At 52.4% G+C, this 19,845-nt stretch overlaps 1 protein-coding gene across 2 annotated transcripts in view; it reads right to left on the bottom strand.

Annotated features, from left to right (window-relative positions):
* The window catches only part of LOC140385667 (neural-cadherin), a 444,649-nt gene that overhangs the window by 7,766 nt on the left and 417,038 nt on the right, over positions 1-19,845 (bottom strand). Inside the window, exon 32 of one of the 2 annotated variants that reach the window (XM_072468059.1) lies at positions 7,656-7,819. In XM_072468059.1, the coding sequence (XP_072324160.1) occupies positions 7,656-7,819 (164 nt within the window). The remainder of the gene's footprint in view (positions 1-7,655; positions 7,820-19,845) is intronic. The other variant, XM_072468060.1, reaches the window with a different exon arrangement.

Raw genomic sequence — 19,845 nt, 5'->3', positions numbered from 1 at the left:
CTTGCAGAGACAATGATACAAGCGTCCATTTAGCTTCTGTTAAAGAAGAATAAGGATAGGCAGCACGGTGGCGCAGTGGATAGCACTGCTGCCTCACGGCACCTAGGTCCCAGGTTTGATCCTGGCCCTGGGTCACTGTCCATGTGGAGTTTGCACATTCTCCCTGTGTTTACGTGGGTTTCGCCCCCACAACCCAAAGATGTGCAGGGTAGGTGGATTGGACACGCTAAATTGCCCCTTAATTGGAAAAAATGAATTGGGTACTCTAAACTTATAATTTTAAAAAAAGAATAAGGACCTGGTGTCTTATGGGTTGCACCGTCCAAATTCTTTACTAAATGTGGATGCCAAGATTGTGGCCTGGACGAGTGCCTCCCTCAGGTTATTGGAGAAGATGAGGCAGGATTTGTGAAGGGGCGGTGGCTATCGCCGAATTTGAGGCGGCTTTTAAACATAGTTTTGTCCCCGGCAGAAGACAGAGAGCAGGTTATTGTGACATAGGATGCTGAGAAAGCATTTGATAGGGTAGAATGGGGGTATTTGTTTGCAGTGTTGGAACGGTTTGGGATAGGGCCTAAATTCGTAGCATGGGTCCGGTTGCTATCCAAGGCACCTAAGGTCAACGTCTGTACAAATAATGTTAGATTGGGATATTTTCAGTTACACAGGGAACCAGCCTGATATCCCTACTCTTGCTTGTGTTGGCAATTGAGTCTTTGGCCACTGCCCTGAGAGCCTCGGATAAATGGAAAGGGATAATTAGGGGCGGAGTGGAACTTGCACCGATGATCTTCTTTTGTATGTGACAGATCCGATCCCCGCAATGGGTGATTTCACGGCGCTGCTGAAGCATTTTGGACCTTTTTCAGTATAATTTGAATTGAGAGAAAAGTGAGTGATTTCTGGTCACTCCGCTGGGGAGGGGAGCCAATCTGGGGATGCTACCATTCCGCTTAACGGGTTCTCATTTTAGGTATCTGGGGGTGCAGGTAGCTCTGAATTGGGCACGGCTTCGGAAGTTGAGCTTCACGAGTTTGGTGAGCAGGGTTAAGATGGATTTACAGAGGTGGGAAAGCCTTCTGCTGTTCTCCGGTTCAATCCCGGCTCTGGGTCCCTGTCCGTGTGGAATTTGCACATTCTCCCCATTTTACAAAATAAATGGCTAAGATTTGGAAAACGGCATTCCTGAGGGACCAGCAGTCAGGGGCTTGGTGTTGCCTAGCTTAATACATTATTAATAGGAGAAGAAGGGGGTGGAAGGGATGAAGGATTTGTTTTTAGAGGGGTGAAGGGGTGATTTGCGATCATGGAGGAGTTGGAGGAGAAATTTGGGCTTTCACAGGCGGATGGTTTTAGCTACATACAGGTTCGTAGCTGCACAAAAAGGTCTCCCCGACATTCCTTTGATGCCTCTTACCTCGTTGTTGGAGCGGGTTTTGTCGCTGGCATGATGGATGAGGGGAGCACGTCGGGGAGTTATTTATGGCAGGATTTTGGCGGATGAGGCAATGTCTGTGTAGGGGGTGAAGGCTAAGTGGGAGGAAGCGTTTGGGTGGGACATGGCGAATGGGGTCTGGTGCAAGGCTCTGCGTAGGGTGAACGCAACATCGTCATGTGTGAGGTTAGGGTTAATACAGTTGAAGGTAGTGCATAGGGCCCATCTGACCAAATCCAGGATGAGCAGGTTATTTGCGGGTGCGGAGGACAAGTGTGAGCGGTGTGGGAGGGGCCCAGAACCCCGCGAGCTTAGGACACAACAAGAAACATGTGCACATGTTTCTTGTTGTGTCCTAAGCTCGCGGGGTTCTGGGTCTCCTTCTTTAGCACCATGTCTACAAATTGAACTGAAGCCCTGTCCCTTAGGGGCCATATTTGTGGTGTCGGGCCTGCCAGAGCTACAGACTGGGGCGGGGGCAGATGTCCTGGCCTTCACCCCGCTGATTGCTTGAAGGCGGGTGCTGTTGGGGTGGAGGTCAGCTTCAGGATGGCTGGGGGATCTTATGGAATTTTTATATCTTGAGAAAGTTAAGGACACCGTGAAGGGGGGGGGGGGGCAATTGAGGGGTTCTACCGGAGGTGGCAGCTGTTTATTCTGTACTTTAAAGAGCTTGTCATCAATTGTAGTTAGTTGGGTAGTTGGGGAGGGGGTCTCTGTTGAGGATTGTACCGCATTAAAGTGGGGGGGGGGGGGAGTTTTGGAAGATTTGATTATTGTTTTATTGTGTTATTATTTATTGTATAAAATTTGAAAAATGTGAATAAAAATACTTTTTTTAAAACTTGTAAAGTGTGGAGAGTGTGGCTCTTGGGTTGAGAGAATCAGCAAATTAAACTGATTTACTGATTTTACTGGTTTCCGAACCTTGCTATTTTCTCCCCATTGGTCCTGTTAATATCAAGGCTCCCTAATGAAAACAAGTTCAATATCTCTTTCACTTAAATCAATTTGCAGTGATGATAATGGAATATAACAATTACTCCTTGGACATTTTAAAAATTAATTTCCAGGATCTGGACTTCGCTGGTTAGGCCAAAATTTGTTGTCCACCCCTAGTTGCCCTTCAAGAGGTGGTGATAAGCTGCTTTCTTGAACCCCTGCAGTCCATGTGATGTAGGTACACCCAATGTGTTGTTGGGGATGGAATTCCAGATTTTTACCCAGCGACTGTGATGGAACGCCAATATATTTCCAAGTCAGGATGATGAGTGACTTGGGGGGGAACCTCCAGGTAGTGAGGTTCCCAGGTATTTGCTGCTCTTGTCCTTCTAGATGGTAGTGGTTGTGTGTTTGGAAGGTGCTGTCTAAGGCACCTTGGTGAGATCCTGCAGTGTATCTTGTAGATGGTACCCACGGCTGCCACTGTTCGTCGGTGGTGAAGGGATTAAATGTTTGTGGAAGGGGGAGCAACCACGCGGTCTGCTTTGTTCTGGATGGTGTTGAGCTTCTTGAGTGTTGGAGCTGCACTCATCCAGGCAAGTGGAGAGTGCTCCAACACACTCCAATCAGCAATTATACTGTGACATCAAGTGCGGGCCCTCGGGAGGCCATATTCGGAGTGTCGGACCAGCCGGAGTTGGAAACGGGTGCGGAGGCAGATGTTGTAGCCTTCGCCTCGTTGATCGCCGAAGGCAGATCCTGGTAGGGTTCTCCACCCTGTGCCCTGGCGTGGCAGGGGGACCTGCTGGATTCTTGACTCTTGAGAAGGTCAAATTTGAACTGAGGGGAAGAATTGGCTTAGATTTTCCATTTCACATTAGTTAAAATCCAACATTAAACATTAATACCAGTGTTAAAATTTGATCAGTCAAAGTTCCAGGCTCTTTCACACACTTTAAAAAAAAAAAATTTTATTCTCCTTTTTCACATTTTCTCCAAATTTACACCCAACAATAAACAATAATCAGTAATGAATGCAATGTCAATCCCCATATCAATAACAAACCCATCCTCCCACCAAACCCCCAAACATTAGCCCGCATGTTAACATAAACAAATAACAAAAAGGAACCAGGGGCGTCATTCTCCGCCGGCGGGAGTCTCCGTTTTGCCGGCGCCCGGGGGTTTCCCGACGGCGTGCGGCTGCCCCACAATGGGAAACCCCATTGACCGGCCGGTGTTACGGAGACTCCCGCCGGTCGGTCGGGGCAGAAATGTGGCGGGGCGGGTAGGAGAATTTCGCCCCTGGAGTCACCCATAGTCACCATTAACACATACAGTCCCCCCTCCCCCCAACTCTCCCAACCCCATCCCCCCCTAATGTTCGATGTAATCCAATTCTCGAAAGTGCATAATGAATAACGCCCATGAATTGTAGAACCCCTCCATCCTTCCCCTCAGTTCAAATTTGATCTTCTCAAGAGTCAAGAATTCCAGCAGGTCCCCCCCGCCACGCCAGGGCACAGGGTGGAGACGTTGATCTCCACCCTAACAGGATCCACCTTCGGGAAATCAACGAGGCGAAGGCTACACATCTGCCTCCGCACCCGTTTCCAACCCCGGCTGGTCTGACACCCCAAATATGGCTTCCCGAGGGCCCGGGTCCAGTTTCACGTGCATCACTTTAGAGATTACGCTAAAAACCTCCTTCAAGTAATCCTCCAGCTTTGGACAGAATCAAAACATGTGGTTTCCGATCTCTCCCCTCCCCCGCAACGTTCACACACATCTTCTACCCCCTCAAAGAGCCGGCTCATTCTCGCCCTTGTGAGATGTGCTCTATATACCACCTTCAGCTGTATCAGCCCCCGACCTCATGCACGAGGTGGAGGCGTTCACCCTCCACACTGATGTATTGGGTGCTCTGGATCCGTGGAACACATACAGGCCACCAACACTTAAAATAGTACAACACTATTTTATTAAGTTAGAAACTGTTGAACATACTTTCACTGTGGGTTAACACGATGTTAGATTAAACTAAAGACCTATGCCTGTCCTAACCAGTCTATGCACTCAGCACATGGTGAAGATCTGTGCTGTAAGCTGTAAGTTCTGTCCTTCTGAGAGGCTGCATCCCGAATGAGCGGGAACTCTGATGCCCTCTGTCTATATAGTGAGTGTGCTCTAACTGGTGATTGGCTGCGGTGTTGTGTGTGTCCATCAGTGTGTATGTCTGCACCATGATATACTGGTGTATATTATGACACACAGCTCCCACCAGAACCCCTCCTCCATACCCTCTCCCAACTCTTCCTCCCACTTTGCCTTGATCCCTTCCAGCAGTGCCTTCTCTTCCAAAATAGCCCCGTAAACCGCCTGCACTACCCCCTTCTCCAGTCCCTCTGTCGTCAGCACCTCCTCCAGCATTGTGGAAGCCAGCTCTATCGGGAAGCTCTGTAACTCCTTTCTGGCAAAGTCTTGAACCTGCATGTATCTAAATATTTCCCCCTGCTCCAGTCCATACTTTGCTCCCAGCTGCTTCAATCCTGCAAACTGACCCCCAAGAAACAAATCTTTTAGTGTCCTAATCCCTTTCTCCTCCCATCTCCAAAAATTTCCATCCCACTTGCCTGGCTCAAATCTATGGGCCGGGGTTCTCCGAAATCCCGCCAAGTGTTGACCACGGTGTAAAAACTGGCGCGAGCGACGCTGGCGTCAATGGGCCTCCAGGCCTAGGCATTCACCCCTTCCTAGGGGCTAGAACTGCGCCGGAGTGCTGTGCGCTGCTCCGGCACCGAAAGCCGGCCCGCCACGGCCGGCGCGGGTCCGCGCATGTGCGCCACGGCCGTCTCCACGTCGGCCCGCGGGCAACATGGCGGAGCCCTACAGGGGCCCGGCACGGGGGAACATAGGCCCCCTCTGGAATCAGCCCGCCCACCGATCGGTTGCCCCCGATCGTGGACCTGGCCTCCCCTGGAGTCGGCTCCCCCGCCCCCCCCCCCAACCAGGACGGCCTCCCCAGCCAGGCCGCAGAGGTCCCGTCGGGTAGGACCATGTGTAAACGACTCCGGCGGGACTCAGCGGGCACTCAGCCCATCGAGCACGGAGAATCGCCGGGGGAACCACTTTCAACGGCCCCCGACTGGCACTGCGGCGACTGCGCCAGCGCGATTGTCACCGATTCTCTGGTCGGCGGAGAATCGGCGGCCCGGCGTCGGAGCGGTGTGGCAGGATTCGCGCGCCACTTCCACCGATTCTCCAACCCGGTGCGGGATCGGAAAATCCCGGCCATGGTTCCCCGAATCAGCATTTCTCTTGACCCTCTTTTTTAGGAAGGTTAATGGGATGATTTTGAGGTTTGTATTGGTGGGGAAAGCTCCGTTGGGAGCTTGTTCTAGGAGAGGAATCAACAGGGGAAGGGTTTAGCGTTGCCTAGCTTGTTGAATTACTGATTGACTGCAAATATTGCAATGGCTAGGATATGAGTGGTGGAACATAGAACATAACAGCGCAGTACAGGCCCTTCAGCCCTCGATGTTGCGCCGACCTGTGAAACCACTCTAAAGCCCATTTACACTATTCCCTTATCGTCCATATGTCTATCCAATGACCATTTGAATACCCTAAGTGTTGCGAGGAGCGATCGGTTTGCGGGCAGATGGAGGCTGCCTCGTATATGGGGTCCAGCTTGAGGGCATTGTTGTTTGCGCCCCTTCCATTCTCGCTGGTTAGATACTTGTGGTAAACCACTGTTAGTATATTATATGTATTGTGATAAACTGTTACTGTATTACATGTATTGTGGTAAACCACTGCCTGATGGCTCCGCCTCCCCTCGGGCTCGGTATAAAGGTGGCCGACCTCCGGTCCTGCCCCAGTTCGGGATCAGTGGCCAGGAGGCACTCTGTTTAGCTTATTAAAGCCTCAGTTTTGTTCACTACTCGCCTTGTGTTGATTGATGGCACATCAATACTCCACGAGTCCAGTGGTAGTATCAGCACTGAGGGTTTGCAATCAGTGTCAGCAGCACTTTAGATTGGAAGGCATGTCGCTGTGGGCGCCGATTTGCAACAGTCATAGGTTTGTGCCGGCGGGGTTGGATCCAAGTTTCTGGGGGTGGCAGCAGGTGGGGATAGAATGCTTTAGGGATTTGATTGCGGGAAGGAAGTTTGCAGACCTGGAGCAGCTGGAGGAGACATCCCAGTTACCAAAGGGGAATAGGTTCAGATATCTGCAGGTCAGGGACTTTATTAGGAAGGAGGTGCCGTCATATCTGACGCTGCCGTCCCGGTGCTGCAGGATAAGCTTCTGTCAGAGGATGAGATTGGGGAGGGTAGAATTGCAAACATGTATGGGGAGCTGATGAAGAGGGAGTGTGCTCCCATGGAGGAGGTCAGGTGCAAGCGGGGGGAGGTGGTTTTGGGGGTGGGGAGGGGGGGGGAGTGTTGGGGCCTGGAATGTGGAGGGAAGCTCTGTGGAAGGTGGATGTGTCCTCGTCATGTGCTCGGCTAAGTCTTATTCAATTTAAGGTGGTGCATAGAGCCCACTTGATGGTGTCCAGGATGAGTCGGTTCTCTCCGGGATGGAGGATAGGTGTGGGCGGTGTGTAGCGGGGGCCGGCGAGCCATGCACATATATGTTTTTGGCATGTCTGAGGTTGAGGGGTCTGTGGAAGGGATTTTCGAATGTAACGTCAAGGATTTGGGGGTAGAGGTAGCTCCGAGTTCAGAGGTGGCGATATTTGGATGTGTTGGAAGATCCAGGAGTACAGCTGGAGAGAGAGGCTGAAGTCTTGGCCTTTGCCTCCCTGATAGCCCGGAGACGGATTTTGTTGTGTTGGTGAGACTCGGAGCCGCTGAAGGCAGGGGCATGGGTGAGCGGTTTGGCAGAGTTCCTGCTTTTGAAAAACTTAAGTTTGCCACCCAAGGGGTGGAGGAGGGGGTTCACCTTGAGGTGGTAGCTGTTTATTAACTTCTTTAAGGGATATTGAATCATCAGCAGGTGGGGGGTTGTCGTTTTTTCTTTTGTTTGGATGGTGGGGGGGGGGGGGGGGAAGCTGGAAAAGGAGGTCGGTGCCAGGGTGGCAGCGAGTTGAGTGGGGGATGTTGGTTGGGGAGGGGCAGGGAGGGTGGGATTTGTTACCTGTTGCCGTGGTTGGCTTTTGTATTTTTGTGATTATGTATATATTTGAAACACCTTCACAAAAATGTTTTTTTTTTTAAATGCAGGCCATACATTTAATGCTATATAGTTTGCAGAAGGAAGGCGAGACAACCTTGCATACCTGGTCTTCTTCTCCACCTCCTTCTTCATCATAATTTAGGATGTTTTCCCGTACATCCTCCCAGCTCTCATGCTCGACAGGTATGTGGTAAACTCCTCCTTTCTGAAACTTGGTTTTTCCACACAGGCCCCATATACTGAAGGCAATCACCAGAACTGAAACATCAAAGATAAACAGGACTTCAGTCGCCAGCAATAACCTGGAGTTTAAGCTTATAAAATTTGTTATATGGTTGTAAATGATATTCCATTCCTTGGTAAAAACGATCACAGCAATTTAGATTATCCAATTAATATATCCCAACACTGGCACTAACCCCTAGAAAATAATTGGGTAAGTGGTGATGTTAAAATAATGCCGGTTGCAAAATCCAGGATAGTGTCTGTTAGACCATATCAAAGCAAATATTTCCTCAATAGATGGAGACGGATACAACCTCTCTATAGTAAAGCAAGCAGACGCCAGCTTTCAGTTGGATACTTTGATTTTGTGGAGCATGGGTAGGTGCTTCCTGACAAATTTTGTATCAGAAACTAAACAGTGCAAAGACAAATTCATAATGGCAGTTAATATAACTCTGTTTGTATGGGAGGTCTCTTTAATTGTGGGAAAAGGTGAGATGGAAAATCAATGTATGAAGGTGACCTTGTCTAATATAAATACTTAGTTTGCACACAATGTTGCACTGAAGATTCCTTTATGCACATTGAAGAAACACAATGCAAAGTAAGCTGGGCAGCAAGAATAGAGAACCCACCAATGCACCAACTTATTTTATTTGGGCAGGACAGTGGGTCTAGTTTTGGATTGTATTAACTGTGAATCAGCACAGACATAATCTGTGGGTGTGTCTACATCACATGGACTGCAATGGTTCATCAAGGCAGCTCACCACCAGCTTCTCAAAGGCAATTTGGGGTGAGAAATAAATCTTGGCCTTGCCAACGATGCTCACATTCCTTGACCAAGTAAAAAAAGATGGGCTGAATGGCCTCCCTCTGTGCTGTAAGTATCAATAATTCGAACACATTGATGGCCTTCACTGGTAGGAAACCCAACCTCGTTAGGATTGCTGTTGTAATGCAAAAGAAGAAAATTCTTATTCTCGTTCATCTGGTAACATCAGCAAATGTTTGAGAGTAGGTCAGCTGCCTGCCTTTTCAACCAAAGATTATAGAACAAGTGAGTTATTGTGGTAAGGTACTATAGACCAGCCATATAAATACTGTGGCTACAAGAGCCTGTCAGATACTGGGGGCTAGATTCTCCATTATTGGGACTATGTCCCCACACCGGTGTCAAAACTCCTGAAAATCCTGGAAAAAAAGGGACACAATTTCATAGTCCTGTAGGGGGCTAGCAGGAACCCGGAGTAAATCTCACAGCTTTTGCTGCAGATACGGGCACCCGTACTTCCATGGCGGACTCGGACCGCGGAGTCAGACCCAAGCAAGAGACTCCCCGACCGGCCGCACGCCCGATCCTCAAACCCCGCACAATCATTACCCGGCCGCCTAAAAGGTCCCCCCTGACCTCCTACCCGCCCGCCCCCCGACCAGGACGGCCGTGGGCTGAGTCCGCAGCCGCCACGGGAGTATCCCGACCGGCAATAGCAGGTTAGTTCCACCCATGGAGAGGCCCGGGGGCCATCGGGCACCCCGAGGGAGGAGGAGGTGCTGGGACCCGTACCGGGTTCTCCTGCAGGGGCGGTCCCGGAACATCGTGACACCTCGGACACCCCCACTCCCCCCCCCAACCCCACTTCCGTCCCAGGTGCATCTGGTGGACAACGGGCAGGACAGGCTGGCAGCTTGCCATCCCAGTCGCCCGAGCCGCAGCCTGGCCCATCCAGGCCGGGTCGTTCCAGGAAACGGCCGCCAAAGGGGTCCCTGGTCACAGGGCAGGAATCACAGGAGTCTGCCTCCAGTTCTGCTGTACCATCTGGGGAAACCACCTAGACGTAGTCATAGGGCCAGTAAGGCCAAAAAATTAGACACAGAGTAAGTTGGCACGGGTGCAGAGCACAGACTAGTTATAGGGGTTAGGCATGTGTATAAACTGTTTGTCATTAAAAACACTTCCACACCGACAGAAGCTGCCTTTGTGCTCTGTCCGATGCCTGCGGGGGTGGGGTGTGAGGTGAGCGCCAGTGTGTGTGAGGGGTGATACGACGTCAAGCTCAGGTGAGTGTGCCCCCCCCCCCCCCCCACTTCCTCGCGCCATCCCCCCGGGCAGACGATGGAACCGTGCGCTGCAGTGTCAATGCCGCATGTAGGGACGGTCCAGGTGGAGGGTGTTACTGTGGCTATGAGTCAGACATTGTCTAACGATGTAGAGCCCGGAGTTCATTGCAGAGCGGGTTGTCATCAACCTCCATGACCTGCAATAGACCCGCTTCCACTGGCGACCGTGTGAGCCCTGCTCGTTGTGCCGCAGGTGGATGTGCAATTGAGGGGTGGTGTGCGTGCGGGTGATGCGGTGGTGGGTGGGGTGAGGGTGGTTGGTGGTAGGTGGGGTGAGGGTGGTTGGTGTGGGCGGGGCGAGGGTGGTTGGTGGGGTGAGGGCGGTTGGTGGTGGGTGGGATGAGGGTGGTGTCATAATATGCACCCATGCACATCATGAGGTAAAAACAGGCAGTGACAGACACCCAGGTTAGCCAATCAACATACAGGACAGAACACAACCAATCACCAGACAGAACACCAGAGGAGGGCTTCCTACTATAAAACACACGAGGAATCAGCACTCTGCCTCTTTCCACTGGTGACAACTGTAGTGACAGTCAGGGTGTATATATCAGTCAGCACCTTCTACACGTGGATCAGAGTAAGTTAGAGTTAGTTTACTTAGAGTAGTAGAGTGTCAACGCACAGCCAGCTGTGTGCATTGCTACAGAAGTTCAATAAATCGTATTGAACCAACGCCTACGTTTGGTGTATGCTTTACAGTTCATCTGCATCCTGTTGCAGTCCGTGTTACCCCAGGGTGAATAAACACAACATGGTATTTCATCTAAGTAATTTACTTTGAATAATTCAGTGACGACCAGCAAGTGCCTTCCAGCGGCATGGAGAAGAACCAGGCCCCTCCACGGCTCCAGATCTCCGGAACTCTCGGCGCCAACTGGCGGGTCTTCAAGCAGATATTCAGTCTATATATTGAGGCCTTGGGCCTCGAGGATGCGTCCGATGCCGGAAAAATCGCGCTGCTCCTAACGACTGCGGGGGACCGGGCCATCCAAATCTTCAATTCGCTCACTTTTGCCGACGGTGAGGACAAGACCAAGTTCCAGACCGTGTGAGCCAAATTCGACAGTCACTGTGAAGTCGAAACGAACGAGAGCTTTGAGCGCTATGTCTTCCAGCAACGCCTTCAGGGTAAGGATGAGCCTTTCCAATCCTTTCTAACTCATCTCTGCATATTATTTTTTTAAAATAATTTTTATTCAAATTTTCACAAAATATCACAACAAAATACAAAAAGAAAAGACCCCCCCCCCCCCTATACACAAATAATAAATTAACAGCCATCATCAACACAGAAGCAAATATACACACCCAATCAGGGAAAATGAACCAGTCCCCACTCCCCCAGGGTTGCTGCTGCTGACCATCTATTAACGCTCTGCCAGGAAGTCTGAAGAACCCTTGAACCGATCCCCTTAAGGCAAATTTCACCCTCTCCAATTTAATAAACCCTGCCATTTCATTGATCCAGGATTCCACGCTTGGGGGCCTCGCATCTTTCCACTGAAGAAGAATCCTTCGCCGGGCTACCAGGGACGCAAAGGCCAGAATACCGGCCTCTTTCGCCTCCTGCACTCCCGGCTCCCCTGCGACCCCAAATATTGCGAGCCCCCAGCCCGACTCAATCCTGAAACCAACCACCCTCGACACCGTCCTCGCTACATCCTTCCAAAAGTCCTCCAGCGCTGGGCATGCCCAGAACATGTGGGTGTGGTTTGCTGGGCTCCCTGAGCACCTAACACATCTGTCCTCACTCCCAAAGAACCGGCTCATCCTTGCCCCGGTCATGTGTGCCCTGTGCAGCACCTTAAATTGTATGAGGCTGAGCCTCGCGCAAGAGGAGGAAGAGTTCACCCTCCCCAGGGCATCCGCCCACGTCCCCTCGTCGATCTCCTCACCCAACTCCTCCTCCCACTTACCTTTTAGCTCCTCCACCGAGGCCTCCTCCTCCTCCTGCATCACCTGATACGTTGCAGAGATCCTCCCCTCTCCAACCCACACCCCCGAAAGCACCTTATCCTGGACCCTGCGTGGCGGCAACAGTGGGAACTCCACCACCTGCCGCCTAACAAACGCCCTTACCTGCATATATCTGAAGGTGTTCCCCGGGGGGAGCCCAAACTTCTCCTCCAGCTCATCCAGGCACGCGAACTTCCCGTCCACAAACAGGTCCCCCATACCTGCCCTGTGCCAACTCAGGAACCCTCCGTCCATTCTCCCCGGGACAAACCGGTGGTTCCCCCGTATCGGGGACCACACCGAGGCCCCCACCTCCCCCCTGACGTCTCCATTGCCCCCAAACTTTGAGGGTAGCCGCCACCACCAGGCTCGTGGTATACCTCGTTGGAGGAAGCGGCAGCAGCGCCGTCACCAGCACCTCCAGGCACGTGCCCACACAGGACGCCATCTCCAGCCTCTTCCATGCCACCCCCTCCCCCTCCATCACCCACTTACGCACCATCGCCACGTTGGCGGCCCAATAATACCCACAGAGGTTAGGCAACGCCAATCCCCCCCTATCCCTGCACCGCTCCAGGAACACCCTTCTCACCCTCGGGGTCTTCTGCGCCCACACAAACCCCATAATGCTCCTATTAACCCACCTGAAGAAGGCCTTGGGGATCAGAATGGGGAGGCACTGGAACAGGAACAAAAACCTCGGGAGCACCGTCATTTTAACTGACTGGGAGAGTGGCAGCACATCCCACCTCTTAAACTCCTCCTCCATTTGCTCCACCAGTCTCGTGAAGTTAAGCTTCTGCAGGGCCCCCCCAACTCCTAACCACCTGGACCCGCAGGTACCTGAAACACCTCTCCGCCCTTTTTAGTGGGAGCTCACCAATCCCCCTCTCCTGGTCCCCTGGGTGAACAACGAACAACTCGCTTTTCCCCATATTGAGCTTGTACCCGGAGAAATCCCCAAACTCCCTGAGAATCCTCATCATCTCCGGCATTCCCCCCACCGGGTCCGCCACATATAACAACAAGTCGTCCGCATAGAGCGACACCCGATGTTCCTCCCCACCCTGCACCAGCCCCCTCCAGTTCCTCGACTCCCTCAACACCACGGCCAGGGGCTCAATCGCCAGCGCAAAGAGCAGGGGGGACAGGGGACACTTCTGCCTCATCCCCCGGTGTAACCGAAAATACTCTGACCTCCTTCTGTTCGTGGCCACACTCGCCACCGGGGCCTCATACAGCAACTTAACCCACCTGACAAACCCCTCCCCAAACCCGAACCTTTTCAGCACCTCCCACAAGTACCCCCATTCTACCCAATCAAAGGCGTTCTCCGCATCCATCGCCGCCACTGTCTCCGCCTCCCCTTCCACCACCGGCATCATCATAACACTCAAGAGCCTCCGTACATTCGTATTCAGCTGTCTCCCTTTCACGAACCCATCTGATCCTCGTGAATGACCTGCGGCCATCTCCGCATATTAGCGCAATCCTGCAACTACGGTGACACCGCTGATTCCCTCATCAGGGATCGGATCGTGTTTGGGGTCCACTCCGACGCCCTGCAGGAGCAGCTCCTAAAAATAAATCTTAAAAAAACATGACCCTGCCAGTAGCCATCGAGACGTGTAAAGTGCATGAACAGGCGAAAAGTCGCTACTCCCGCCTTAAATCGGCAGAACAGGACCAACTTGCCTCCCACGAGGCAGAGTGTGTACAGGCCATCGCCCGAATGCGGCGCCTTAGCATCAATGAAGGCAGCCATTTCACACGCTTTTCTCGGGGTCCCACACATGCGCACCACGTACAGGAGAACGAAGCGGCCGAAGACTACACTGCGCAGGAGCGAGCCGTGGCTGACCGCACTGCGCATGTGCGACGACGCACGGAGCATTACGACATCAACGTCATGACGTGCCCAAACTGCGGCACCGCCCACTTAAAGCGATAATGCCCTGCAAGAGGCAGGCGATGTTTAAATTGTTGGGAAGCCTGGCCATTATGCAGCCTTGTGCAGGTCTGCACCTCCGATCGTGGGCCAGCGATCCCAGTTCCAACGCAAACGCGTTCGAAGTGTGCAGCAAGAGCTGCTGGATTCGGAACCTGGTACCACCACGGATCCAGGGGAGACTGCCCGGAGTCCCCATATCGTGTGGGCATCATTACCACGTATGACAAGGCCACCTCAAATTCAGCAACACGCCTACCCATCCTCAATATGGATTCTGCGGACGAATGGTGTGCTGTTGTACAAGTCAACCAATGCAGCATCTGGTTCAAACTGGACACTGGTGCTTCAGCCAATCTCATATCTCAAGCAAATCTTGCTCGCATCCAAAGGCAGCCAAAGATTCTTTTGCCGGCTGCCAGCTGCTTGATTATAATGGCAATGCCATTACTGCGTGAGGGTCTTATCACCTGCATGTCTCCAACAAGGTCATCAAAGCCACACTGCGATTCGAAATTGTCAAGCCTGACAAGGCTTCCCTGCTTGGTGCCCATGCATGCACGCTACTGAATCCCGTCCAGCGCGTACATGCCATGTCATCTGCCAATATGAATCTTCAGGCTGACATGGACAAAATCCTGTCACAATACCCGGATATGTTCAGTGGGATGGGCACGCTGCCGTACCGCTCCAAAATCTTACTCAGGCCTGATGCCACGCCTGTGATCCATGCACCACGCGGGGTGCCGGCTCCTCTGAAGGACCGTTTAAAGGCACAGCTGGAGGAGCTCCAAGACCAGGGCATAATCTCTAAATTGACAGAACCGACTGATTGGGTCAGCTCGATGGTCTGTGTGAAGAAGCCCTCTGGAGAACTGCGCATATGTATAGATCCCAAGGATCTGAACCAAAACATAATGCGGGAGCACTACCCGATCCCGAAGCGAGAGGAGCTGACCAGTGAGATGGCACATGCCAATTTCTTCACAAAGCTAGATGCATCGCGTGGCTTCTGGCAGATACAACTGGACAAGTCCAGCAGGAAGCTCTGCACGTTTAATACACCTTTCGGAAGGTACTGTTACAACCGCGTGCCATTTGGTATTGTTTCAGCCTCTGAAATCTTTCACAGGATCATGGAACAGATGCTGGAGGGCATTGAGGGTGTGCGGTTTATGTTGATGACGTCATTATATGGACCACGACCCCAGAGGAACACATATCTCGTCTCCAACAAGTCTTTAGACGCATACATGCCAACGGCCTCAAGTTGAACAAGGCCAAATGTTCCTTTGGCATGTCATCAATCAAGTTTTTGGGTGGTCAAATATCCCAGCAGGGCGTGCAACCGGACTCGGACAAAGTCAAGGCCATCAACACCATGAAGACCCCGGAAGACAAAAAGGCGGTATTCCGCTTCCTGGGTATGGTTAACTTCTTGGGAAAATTCATTCCCAACCTTGCATCACACACCACGGCTCTCAGGCATCTGGTGAAGAAGTCCACTGCCTTTCAGTGGCTACCCACACATCAAGCAGAGTGGCTCGAGTTACAGGCAAAGCTCACCACTGCTCCGGTACTAGCGTTTTTTGACCCAGAGCGGGAGACAAAAATCTCCACGGACGCCAGCCAGTGGTGTGGTGCTCCTCCAGAAGGATGACTCCTCGTCCTGGGCTCCAGTGGCCTATGCATCCATGGCCATGACTCCCACTGAGCAGAGGTATGCTCAGATAGAGAAAGAATGCCTGGGCCTCCTCACCGGTATTGTAAAGTTCCATGATTACGTCTACGGTCTACCAACCTTCACAGTAGAGACTGACCACAGACCCCTAGTCCATAACATTCACAAGGACTTGAATGACATGGCACCCAGGCTTCAGCGTATTCTCCTTCGACTCCGCAGGTATGATTTTGAATTGGTTTACACACCGGGCAAGGAGCTAATCATTGCGGATGCCCTGTATCGTGCCATCACCTCGCCCTGTGAACAGGTCGACTTTATCCACCAAATTGAGGCACAGGTGCAACTGTGCGCCAGCAAACTCCCGGCCTCAGACGAACGAGTCGTCAACATTCGAGAAGAGACTGTCAAGGACCCTCTTCTGCAGCGGGTCATACATCACCTCACAAATGGCTGGCAGAAAGGGCAATGCCCCCAGTTCTTTAATGTCAAGGATGAACTAACAGTTGTCGAGGGGATCCTCCTCAAGCTGGATCGTATCGTTATTCCTCGCAGCCTCCAGTGCTTAGTGCTCACGCAGATCCACGAGGGACACCTCGGTATTGAGAAGTGCAGGCGCAGGGCCCGGCAGGCTGTCTATTGGCCTGGCATCAACGAGGATATATCAAACATGGTTCTCAATTGTGTGACTTGCCAGCGTTTCCAGCCTACTCAGCCCAAAGAAACACTCCAGCAACACGAGATTGTGACCTTTCCGTGGTCTAAGGTGGGAATCGGCCTTTTTAACGCCAATGGGCATGACTACATGCTTATAATTGACTACTTCTCGAGTTACCCCGAAGTGGTGAAACTGTCCGACCTCACATCAAGGACTGGCATCAAGGCCTGCAAGGAGACATTTGTCAGGCATGGTATTCCGCTCACTGTCATGAGCGACAACTGTCCATGCTTCTACAGCCAAGAGTAGTCCAACTTCGCAAAGCTATACCAGTCCAAGCACATTACCTCCAGCCCGCATTACCCGCAATCTAACGGGAAGGTCGAAAAAGGGTCCATATCGTGAAGCAACTGCTCTGCAATGCTGCGGACTCAGCTTCTGACTTAAAATGTACGCTCCTGACGTACAGGGCAACCCCTCTGTCCACCGGTATGTCTCCGGCACAACTCCTTATGAATCGTGACCTGACTTCCGGGTGCAGCGATGACCAGCTAAGTCGCACGTTTCGGCAGCTCCCGTTGGAACAGACTTTTGGGCTCTTAATAGGAGCCCCAACAGCAATTTAAACGGCCAAAAACACTGTGCCAAAAACCAGAAGGGAATCCACCCCGGTCATGCATGGATAAGGGAGAGGATAGCGGCCGGATTGCGGAGGATCCTCTGGAGCAGCGGCAAGGAAGAGAAGCTCAAAGCAAGATGGCGTCGGAAGGTGGCCGTTTGTTATGGGGCCCGGACCAACAAGAGTTCTTGCGGCGCTGTGTGGAAGAGCTGAAAAAGGAGTTGAAGAAGGAGCTGTTGGCCCCGATATTACAGGCGATTGAAGGGCTAAAGGAGGAGCAGAGGACCCAAGAGCTGGAGCTTCGGGTCATGAAGGCAAAGGCTGCTGAAAACGAAGACGAAATACAGGGCCTGGTGGTGAAGGCAGAGATGCACGAGGCACAGCACAAAAGGTGTGTGGAAAGGTTGGAAGTCCTGGAGAATAACTCGAGGAGGAAGAATCTAAGGGTTCTGGGTCTTCCCGAAGGCGCAGAAGGGGCGGACGTCGGGACATATGTGAGCACGATGCTTCACTCGCTAATGGGATCGGAGGCCCCGACGGGCCCTTTGGAGGTGGAGGGAGCTTATCGAGTTCTGGCACGAAGACCGAAGGCTGGAGAAATACCCCGAGCTATAGTGGTGAAGTTTCTCCGCTATAATGACAGAGAGACGGTCCTCAGATGGGCGAAGAAGACTCGGAGCTGTAGGTGGGAGAACGCGGTGATCCGCGTATACCAGGATTGGAGTGCGGAGGTGGCGAGAAGGAGGGCAAGTTTTAATCGGGCTAAGGCGGTGCTTCACAAAAAGAAGGTCCAGTTTGGAATGTTGCAACCGGCGAGATTGTGGGTCACACACCAAGGGAAGCAGCACTACTTTGAGACGGCAGAAGAGGCGTGGACATTCATTGTGGACGAGAAGCTGGAATAGTCTGGCGAGAGAAAGAACTTTTGGGACAAAGTGGTGGGGTGATTATGTGGGGCGAGAAAAAGGGGGGGGGGGGGATGGTTTTTTCAATTTGTTAGTTTTGCGAGCCTGTAACTTTTCTCTCTTCCCCATGTTGGGGAGGGGGGGGGAGAGTATGAGGGACTGTGGGCGCCGGCCATTAGGGGCGGGGCCGAGTGGGAAACGCGGGCTTTGTTCCCGCGTTATGGTAATTATGGCGGGAACAGGGACACAGGAAGGAGGGGGCCTCGCACAGTGGGGGCCGAGGACAAGGGGGGAAGCCGAGGTCAGCCAGAGTTCGCTGACTTCTGGGAGCAACATGGGGGGTGCAACTACGCTAGAGGGGGATCTAGCGGAGTGGGGGGGGGGAGGAGGGGGGGGGTCAACTGTGTTGCTGCTGCTAAGGAGAAGGGGGAGCTGTTATGGGATGGGGTGGTCGAGGCGGGAGGGCGCCGTCGGGGGGGATATACGGGTACGTGGGAACCGGGTGAGGAGCTGGGTTAAAAAAGGGGATGGCTAGTCGACAAGAGGGGGGGGGTAAAGAGCCCCCCAACCCGGCTGATCACGTGGAACGTGAGAGGGCTGAACGGGCCGATTAAAAGGGCACGGGTACTCGCACACCTAAAGAAATTAAAGGCAGATGTGGTTATGTTGCAGGAGACGCATCTGAAACTGATAGACCAGGTCAGACTACGTAAAGGATGGGTGGGGCGGGTGTTTCATTCGGGTTTAGATGCGAAGAACAGGGGGGTGGCTATTTTAGTGGGGAAACGGGTACTGTTTGAGGCAAAGACCATAGTGGCGGATAGTGGGGGTAGATATGTGATGGTGACTGGCAGATTGCAAGGGGAGGCGGTGGTTCTGGTGAATGTATATGCCCCGAACTGGGATGATGCAAATTTTATGAGGCGTATGTTGGGACGTATCCCGGACCTGGAGGCGGGAAAGTTGGTAATGGGGGGAGACTTCAATACGGTGCTTGATCCAGGGCTGGACCGGTCGAGGTCCAGGACCGGGAGGAGGCCGGCAGCGGCCAGGGTACTCAAGGACTTCATGGAGCAGATGGGAGGGGTAGACCCCTGGAGATTTATTAGGCCTAGGAGTAAGGAGTTCTCATTTTTCTCCCATGTTCACAAAGTATACTCACGGATAGACTTTTTTGTCTTGGGAAGGGCACTGATTCCGAAGGTGACAGGGACGGAATATACGGCCATAGCCATTTCGGACCACGCCCAACATTGGGTAGACCTGGAGTTAGGAGAGGAAAAAGAACAGCACCCACTCTGGAGAATGGATATGGGCTTATTGGCGGAATAGGGGGTATGTTTAAGGGTGAGGGGGTGCATCGAAAGGTACTTGGAGCTTAATGACAATGGAGAGGTTCAGGTGGGAGTGGTCTGGGAGGCGTTGAAGGCAGTGGTTAGAGGGGAACTGATATCCATAAGGGCACATAAAGGGAAGCAAGAGGGTAAAGAAAGGGAGCGATTGCTGAAAGAACTTTTGAGGGTGGACAGGCAATATGCAGAGGCACCGGAGGAGGGACTGTACAGGGAAAGACAAAGGCGACATGTGGAATTTAACCTGCTGACCACGGGTAAGGCAGAGGCACAGAGGAGGAGGGCACAGGGTGTACAGTATGAGTATGGACGGAAGGCGAGTCGGCTACTGGCCCACCAATTGAGGAAGAGGGGAGCAGCGAGGGAGATAGGTGGGGTGAGAGATGAGGAGGGAGAGATGGAACGGGGAGCGGAGAGAGTGAACGGGGTGTTCAAGGCATTTTATGAGAGGTTATATAAGGCTCAGCCCCCGGAAGGGAAGGAGGGAATGATGCATTTCCTGGATCAGCTGGAATTCCCTAAGGTGGAGGAGCAGGAGAGGGTGGGACTGGGAGCACAGATTGAGATGGAGGAGGTAGTAAAAGGGATTGGGAGCATGCAGGCGGGGAAGGCCCCGGGACCGGACGGATTCCCGGTGGAATTTTACAGGAAGTATATGGACCTACTGGCCCCACTTTTGACGAGAACCTTTAATGAGGCCAGGGAAAGGGGGCAGCTGCCCCCGACTATGTCGGAGGCAACGATATCGCTCCTTTTGAAGAAGGAAAAAGACCCGCTGCAGTGTGGGTCCTACAGGCCCATTTCCCTTTTAAA

The sequence above is a fragment of the Scyliorhinus torazame genome, chromosome 11 (genome assembly GCF_047496885.1).
Source record: "Scyliorhinus torazame isolate Kashiwa2021f chromosome 11, sScyTor2.1, whole genome shotgun sequence".
NCBI classification, from domain to species: Eukaryota; Metazoa; Chordata; class Chondrichthyes; order Carcharhiniformes; family Scyliorhinidae; genus Scyliorhinus; species Scyliorhinus torazame.
Note: the sequence above shows the minus strand (reverse complement) of the source record. Positions and strands in the feature narration are given on the sequence as shown.